Source organism: Nematolebias whitei, chromosome 9 (genome assembly GCF_014905685.2).
Source record: "Nematolebias whitei isolate Nwh7 chromosome 9, NemWhi1, whole genome shotgun sequence".
Classification (NCBI taxonomy): domain Eukaryota; kingdom Metazoa; phylum Chordata; class Actinopteri; order Cyprinodontiformes; family Rivulidae; genus Nematolebias; species Nematolebias whitei.
In genome coordinates, this window is record NC_056506.1 from 44,682,091 (window position 1) to 44,689,878 (window position 7,788).

At 37.9% G+C, this 7,788-nt stretch overlaps 1 protein-coding gene across 1 annotated transcript in view; it reads left to right on the forward strand.

Annotated features, from left to right (window-relative positions):
• The window catches only part of nectin4b (nectin cell adhesion molecule 4b), a 58,343-nt gene that overhangs the window by 41,288 nt on the left and 9,267 nt on the right, over positions 1–7,788 (forward strand). Inside the window, exons 5-9 of the mRNA XM_037681906.1 lie at positions 601–718; positions 3,486–3,637; positions 4,499–4,646; positions 4,846–4,921; positions 5,187–5,246. Coding sequence (XP_037537834.1) covers positions 601–718; positions 3,486–3,637; positions 4,499–4,646; positions 4,846–4,921; positions 5,187–5,246 — 554 coding nt within the window. The remainder of the gene's footprint in view (positions 1–600; positions 719–3,485; positions 3,638–4,498; positions 4,647–4,845; positions 4,922–5,186; positions 5,247–7,788) is intronic.

The following is a 7,788-nucleotide window of genomic DNA, read 5'->3' on the forward strand; positions in this document are numbered from 1 at the left end:
CCCCCCCCCCCCCCCCCCGACATTTTCAATTGAGTGTTGACCGCTTATATAGTTATTAACAGTCGGAGCTATTAAAGATCGGAGCTGAGGGGGTGTTTGTTCTTTCTTGACTGTAAACGAGCATTAAATCCCTGCTTCCACCTGCATTCTGCATTATTCAGACACGGACCCTGCTTTGACATGTCTGCTTTGGGATCTCACCTGTTATGGTCGTCGGCCGCACTCGTCCGCTGACTGCAGCGGCTGAACGCCCATTTGGGCGATGATTCGCTTCCTGGAAGTATAGTCCCATCTGAACCTTAACTGAACTTTATTTTAAGTCTTTCAAGGCCGGAAAAATGGCCGCGTGCGGCTGGTGAATGTATGGCAAACCATGTTGCTATATAATTGGATTGTATGGCAAACCATGTTGCTATATAATTGGATCGCTGCTGCTCCGTTGACGCAATCAAACGCCCGACACTGACCCGTCCCGCCCATCCAGCACATTATCACGGCCCGGTCCTACTCAAATTCGGGCCGGGCTTCGGGTCCGAGTTAGAAATGACAGCTCTGTTCTGCAGTTGTTTTTGCTCACATCTGTATTTTTTGGTTTTCCAGACCCCCCAGATCCCACCATCTCCTCTCCCTCTGGAAACTGGTACGCGGGTTTGGAGAAAGCTGAGCTCGTCTGCAACGGTCGGGGATACCCCGAATCTCAGGACATCACCTGGAAATGGTACGATCATCGTTTAGTTGCACGACAAAAACCTGCTCTTTAACCGTCTGGCTGCTGTTGAGACTGTTGCACCTTAACTCACAGTTCTGACAAACTGCTCTTTACACGTCTCTGGAATGTGACTGGAAACGTATGAACCTGAGGTGGATTGCACAGCGACTAAAGACAAAGCGGTGCTCTTCAACTTAAAGTGGGGCGTCTTTTTTTTCCTGCTCGCTTGATTTAGCTCAGGAGAAAAGCTGCGGTGTCGAGTTGCAAAATGCGAAGTGAGAGAATCTGGTGAGGGAGTTTTTTTGTTTTTTTCTCCACACATCGGAGGGAACAAGAGACTCGAGGAAGAACAGGAGACGCATGCTAAGCACTTAATCATAGAGACACTTTAAATATCGCTCTAATGTCTGTTAAAACACAGGGTCTGGGCTTTAATTAGAGACACTGCAGCAGCCATTACAGCTCTGCCCGGGCACACACAGATCGAAGGTTTGGTGTTTAGTTAAAAAAATATTCAGCCATGAGGCAATCTTCAGATAACAGAATGGTTCTGGATTAAACTGCTTCCCCTCCTCACAGATTCTTGAGCACAAAATATTATACGCTTTCTGGGAAATAACCTCCCGACTTGTACATCATTTATCAAGCTACAGATAAGAGTAACTTGAATGTTTTTAGGAAACGGTGTTTCTCCAAATCTGCCCGAGATCCAATCTGATCTGTTCGCTGAAAGTGTCACTTTTAAAATTTTTTTTTTACAAGGACGTGTGCATGAAAGGATGGAATAAACATACACAAAGTTGATGCAACAGAAACCCCAAAAGAGGGGGAGAAAATACAACTAAAATGTGAATCTGTTCGTCATCTGCCACTTGTTCCAGAGAAACATCTGAGAGATTTTCAGAGGGCACGTGTTCCTTCTAAGAAAGTTTTATTTAGAAATGCATGAGCTTTAGTCAAGTTGTAGAGATGTTTAAATTAGGGATGCATGATAGTGGATTTTTGGCCGATATACCGATATGTTAAAACTTATTTGGATGATAACCAATACCGATACTGATATGTTTTTGTCCCTAGACCTAATTAGAGACTACATTTCTCTGCTGTGGAATTAAAATGCATTATTCTGCAGGGTCTTTGTCAGTTTGGCCTGCTACCAAATGCAGATGCCTAAAAGGAGCTGAAAATGATGCAACACTTCAACTTAGATTATGTTTGGTGTCAACTTTATTCATGACATAGGTAGGCGTGCATGACGTCGTAATGTGCTGGCGCTGCAGGCGTCCTTGTCACCGAGTTGTCATACAAAACCAGCGCCTTTTATATCCGTGAGTTATTTTGATGGAGTGGCCGATATTTGACTTTATCGCTAATATAGGCCGATACCGATACCATGCCGATAATATCGTGCATCCCTAGTTTAAAAAATCCATTCATCCTTATTGAATTTGTTGATGTAGAGTAAAATGATGAGATGGGAAAAGATAGCAGACTTTGCCCGTTTGGTTCAGGACAACATTAATGCAATCTAATGCTTACTTATATCCACAAAGTTATCACTTTTTAAGCTTAGACAGATATTTAGACAGTTATTTATTGCTAACTCACCCTAATCTTGTGCGTATGGATCTTCAATCATTTACAACCGACAGCAAATATGTAAAATAACCTAAAACTCTGTTATCTGGCTCTGCAGATCAGCGGTGTAACGCGGCTGTCCTTTCCTTCATACCTTTTTGTTGTTCGCTTCAACAAGCTTTAAACGGCTACTTTTGTTTAATGGCACGCTCAGAATTCTCGTGCCTTGAAAATGTAAGACTTTTACAATTTTGGATTATGCTGAGGATTTCACAAAATGCAGAGTGCAAGTCTGCTGCAACGTGCAAACGTAAATCACACACAGAATGTTGCTGGGTCTGTGAAAATGTATGAATTCGACAACTTTTGTTTATAGTTTTGTGCACTGCAAAGCACGTAAGGATTTCAAAATGGAGTCATAATGCGTGCACGTTGAAGCCCAGATATTCTTGGCATTTCAAAAGTTTTGAGCTTTTATTGGAAAACTGCATTTTTGCGTTGTTAACCAACAAAGGTGTAGTTTCACTTACTGCACGATGGTAAACTTTACCTCTAACAGCACTGATGGGGTGAGCATTCGGCAAAGATGAAATGAGTGAAGTGTGTGTACCTGGGCCAAGTTTGGATCTTTTTAGCTGCCGAGTGGATTCTGACCCATCTCCACTGGTTCAGATAATGTCTCTCTGTGTGACTTGATAATACAAGCTAGGTGGGGCTTTGAGAGACGAAACACGAGCCCAGTTTGGTTCCGGGGAGGTAAAGCAGAAAGCTAAATAGCCACTGCGGCACATTGAAGCCAGGGGCAACTTGACCCGTCTCAGTGGACCCGATCAGAAACTCTCTCCTTTATGTGAGGCCTCAGCTCTCCACCCAGGCTGCAGCCACCAAACCCGGTGTTTATTCGTCCAGCTCGGATCACTAAGCAGCAGGTTGTGGTTTGTGTATATTATTAGTTTCACTCTGTTGTGAAGCCGCAGTAAATCTTTGTTTGGGATTATTTAAAAGCATATCTTCCGTGATGCAAACCGAGCATTGTTGCATTTTATACTGTTACTTAAGAGTACTTAATACTGGAATTCAGGTTTGCCTAAATGAGTCACGCCCTTTGTTTCAAGCGGTGACTCACGTCTTCTGCGCGGCTCACCTCTTGTTGACATCTGAGCGAATTAAAATTACATTTTTCTCCGATTATCTGCAGGAGAGGAGGAGCTCTGCCCAAAGGGGTGCACGTGAGTGGAGAGAAACTCGTTTTTGCCCGGGCCCTGAATGGGAACGACAGTGGGGTCTACGAGTGTAAAGTCAAGAACCCTCTGGGAGAAGGAAAAGCCGAGTATTTGTTAACAGTATCAGGTAGAAAGTATTTCCTAAAAAAAGGTTTTGTTCTTTGTTTAAAACAGGAAAATTAGATACCGCTTGCTGCTTTGTGCTTTGTTTGCTGGCAATCATTACAGGTTGAATTTTTATTAGAGGTAGTTATGCTGCCCCCTTGTGGTGAACTCAAATACGACACTACTGAATTAAAATCCTGGATGAAAGACGCAGATGTTGTTTGTACTGTTAGCAAAATATCTCCTGATCCAGGGAATATATTTAAATGAAACTCTCAGAAAGTAATCATTGCATGCACATCTGCAACTGATTAACATTTTGAGTCAACATGATTCAAGATGGCTACCACAGCCAACTGAACTTCGACAAGGCAAAAATGGCTATAACTCAGACAATATTACAGATATTAAGCTAAAATTTTGTGTAGTAGTAGCCTAACATCACCCCAAAAGTATATTCAGAGTATATTGTGAAATATATTTCTTTAAATTTTGACATTAATTAGTTTCAACCCTTTCTCATATCTCATAACTCACTGGACAGGTTTTAATGATACTCTCATTGTTGGCTAACACAAAAATAACTAACTTTCTCAATTTTATGGATATTGATGTAAAATGCAGCGTGGAAGTAGCTACAAGTTTTCCTCAATATGTTCTTTAACCACTAACGTATATCACAAGGTCTCACGGTGTTGCATGGGATTGCACGTAAGGTCATTTGCAAGTTTTGATCCAAATGGTTCATAATTTCTGACCAGAAAATGATCTTAGTTTAAAACATTTGCCTTAAAGGTGTTTGGTAATAAACCCATCTTCCAAGGAATGCTTGGCCTTTAATAGAAGGTGTTTTTTGTTGTCTCCCCACCAAAATAACGAACAGGAGGATCCCCCAATGGAAACACGCTGCTGATCATTATCGGCGCCGCAGCCGGAGCGGCGGTCATGATCCTGATCGTTGTGGTCCTGATGGTCAGACGCCGACACCAGAGGAAAACCAAAACTCTTAAGATGCAGCTTCAGGAAAAAACGTGAGCGGAGCTTTTTGTTGCGTGAAACTTTCCCATGCCTGATTAACGGCCTCCGATGACAGATCCTCTGAGTGTTTCGTCAGCAGCTGATGTTGAAACTGTTAAAATGCTTGACCAGTTTTTCTGAAAATTACATTTCCAGACACACTATTGTTTGATAAATCCTCTAAATATACAACTTTTTTTTTATTTTTCCCAGCGATGAAATCAACAGCCTGTCGAGGCCGGGCTCCTTCAGGAGGCTGAACTCTGTCAGCACAGACCCCAGAATGCAGGTATGAACACAAAGCTCTGCTTCTGACAACAAAAACCAACGAGTGTGAGATGCGAGGCCGCCACGCCCGTCCTGCTCGGGCGGAGCCGGCAGCAGCTCTGTCTGCTGCGGAGGCCGATGATTACAGGCAGCTGCAGCGTTAAATCCGTGACGTGCAGTGTTTTCAAAAGTCTCATCGCGCACGTCATTCTGAGACTCTTGTTTTATTTTTTTAGTTTTTGCATTCATGTTTGCTGATTTGATCAAATGTTCCCTCTGCTTTCCAGAGTGAAGAATACATCCTGGTCAAAATCGACAAGCGGACTTTAAACAGCCAAATGTCTTTGGTGAGTTTCTGATCTGAAGCTGAACATTTTTAAGCTCTTCCAGTTAAAATGGGCCTCGAGTTTAAGTAAAATTAAATTTAAAGTTAAAGTACAAGAGACTTGTGACTTCCAAGATGCTAAACAAACTCTAAGTTCTTCAACAAGCAACCTCACCAACTATTCTTCTTTATCCAATTATGACCACTGTTAATAGTTTTTATAACGCTGAAGCAAATACACTCATGTCAATTATTTTTACTTTAGTAAAATTATTCATACATTAATGTTTCAAGACCAACAATGGGATCAGACGTAAGTGAAAAGAGATTAAATTTGTACATCTGTTTAAAACCTGTTTCTTCCATCTTCAAAATACCTCCAAACTTCGCCCATCTCTCACTTTTGCTGATGCAGAGAAACTCGTCCATGCCTTTGTCTCCTCCAGGCTCGACTACTGCAACCCCCTGTTTACTGGAATACCCGGCAAAAACCTTCAGAAGATATATTCAAAACAGTGCAGCCAGGATTTTATTGAGAGCTCATAAATTTGAACATATTACACCCATTTTCCATAACCTCCATTGGCTTCCTGTCACCTACAGAATTCAGTACAAAATTGCTCTCATTACCCATCAGTGTTTGTATAGAAATTCACCAGATTATCTGAAGGACCTTCTTGCTCCATATTCATCCACCCGGTCCCTACGATCACAGAACAGTCATCTCCTTCTCCTTCCACAAACTAAATTAAGGATCATGGGAGATCGGGCATTCTGTGTGGCTGGCCCCCGCCTCTGGAACTCCCTCCCTGAATATCTGAGGGCTCCACAATCATTGACTGACTTTAAAAAAAGGCTTAAATACTTTTCTTTTTAAGCAAGCCTATTCTGCTTCCACATGATTATCACTGATTTTAGTTGATTTTATTTTTTATTTTAGTTGATTTCATCATTGATTTTAGTTGATTTTTATCATTGATTTTAGTTTATTTTTGTCATAGATTTTAGTTGAATTAATCATTGATTTTAATTGATTTTGCCATTGGTTTTAGTTGATTTAATCAAAATTGGGTTGATTTCATCATTGATTTAGTTCATTTTAATTGATTTCATCATTGATTTTAGTTTATTTCATCATTGATTTTAGTTTATTTTTATCATTGATTTCAGTTGATTTCAGTTGATTTCATCATTTATTTTAGTAGATAGAATCATTGATTTTAGTTGATTATCAGATTTTAGTTTTTGTCATTGATTTCAGGTGATTTTATCATTGATTTTAGTTGATTTCATCATTGGTTTCAGTTGTTATCATTTATTTCCGTTGATTTTATCGATTTTAGTTGATTTGATCCTTGATTTGATCCTTGATTTTAGTTGATTTTTAATCATTGATTTTAGTTGATCAAATCATTGATTTTTATCATTGATTTTAGTTGATTTTTAATTATAGGTTTTAGTTGATTTGATCATTGTTTTTAGTTGATTTTTATCATTGATTTTAGTTGTTTTTATCACACCTTTTAGTTGATTTCATAATTGATTTCATTTTGATTTGACCATTGATTTAAGTTGATTTTATTATTGATTTTAGTTGCTTTACCACAGATTTTAGTTGATTTTATCATTGATTTCAGTTGATTTTATAATTGATTTCATTGTTGATTTCAATTGATTTTTTCATTGGTTTCATTGTTGATTTTAGTTGATTTTATCAATGATTTTAGTTGACTTCATCTGATTTCAGTTAAGTTAATCAGATTTTAGTTGATTTCATCACTGATTTCAATTGATTTTATCATTGATTTTAGTTGATTTCATCATTGATTGTAGTTGATTGAATCAATGATTGTTATAATTGATTTTAGTTGCCTTTATCAGATTTAAGTTGATTTCATCACTGATTTCAGTTGCTTTTTATAATTGATTTTAGTTGATTTCATCACTGATTTTTGGTTGAATTTGTCATTATTTTTTAATTTAATCATTGATTTAAGTTGATCAAATCATTGATTTTATTTTTGATTTTAGTTGTTTTTTAATTATAGGTTTTAGTTGATTTCATAATTGATTTCATTTTGATTTGACCATTGATTTGAGTTGATTTAAGTTGCTTTAACACAGATTTTAGTTGATTTTATCATTGATTTCAGTTGATTTTATCATTGATTTCATTGTTGATTTTATCATTGATTTCATTGTTGATTTCAATTGATTTTTATTGGTTTCATTGTTGATTTTAGTTTATTTTATCAATGATTTTAGTTGACTTCATCTCTGATTTCAGTTGAGTTTAATCATATTTTAGTTTATTTCACCATTGATTTTAGTTGATTTTATTATTTAGTTGATTTTATCATTGATTTTATTTGATTTTTATCAGATTTTAGATGATTTCATCACTGATTTCAGTTGATTTCATCATTGATTGTAGTTGATTGATTCAATAATTGTTATAATTGATTTTAGTTGCCTTTATCAGATTTTAGTTGATTTCATCACTGATTTCAGTAGCTTTTTATAATTGATTTTAGTTGATTTCATCACTGATTTTTGGTTAAATT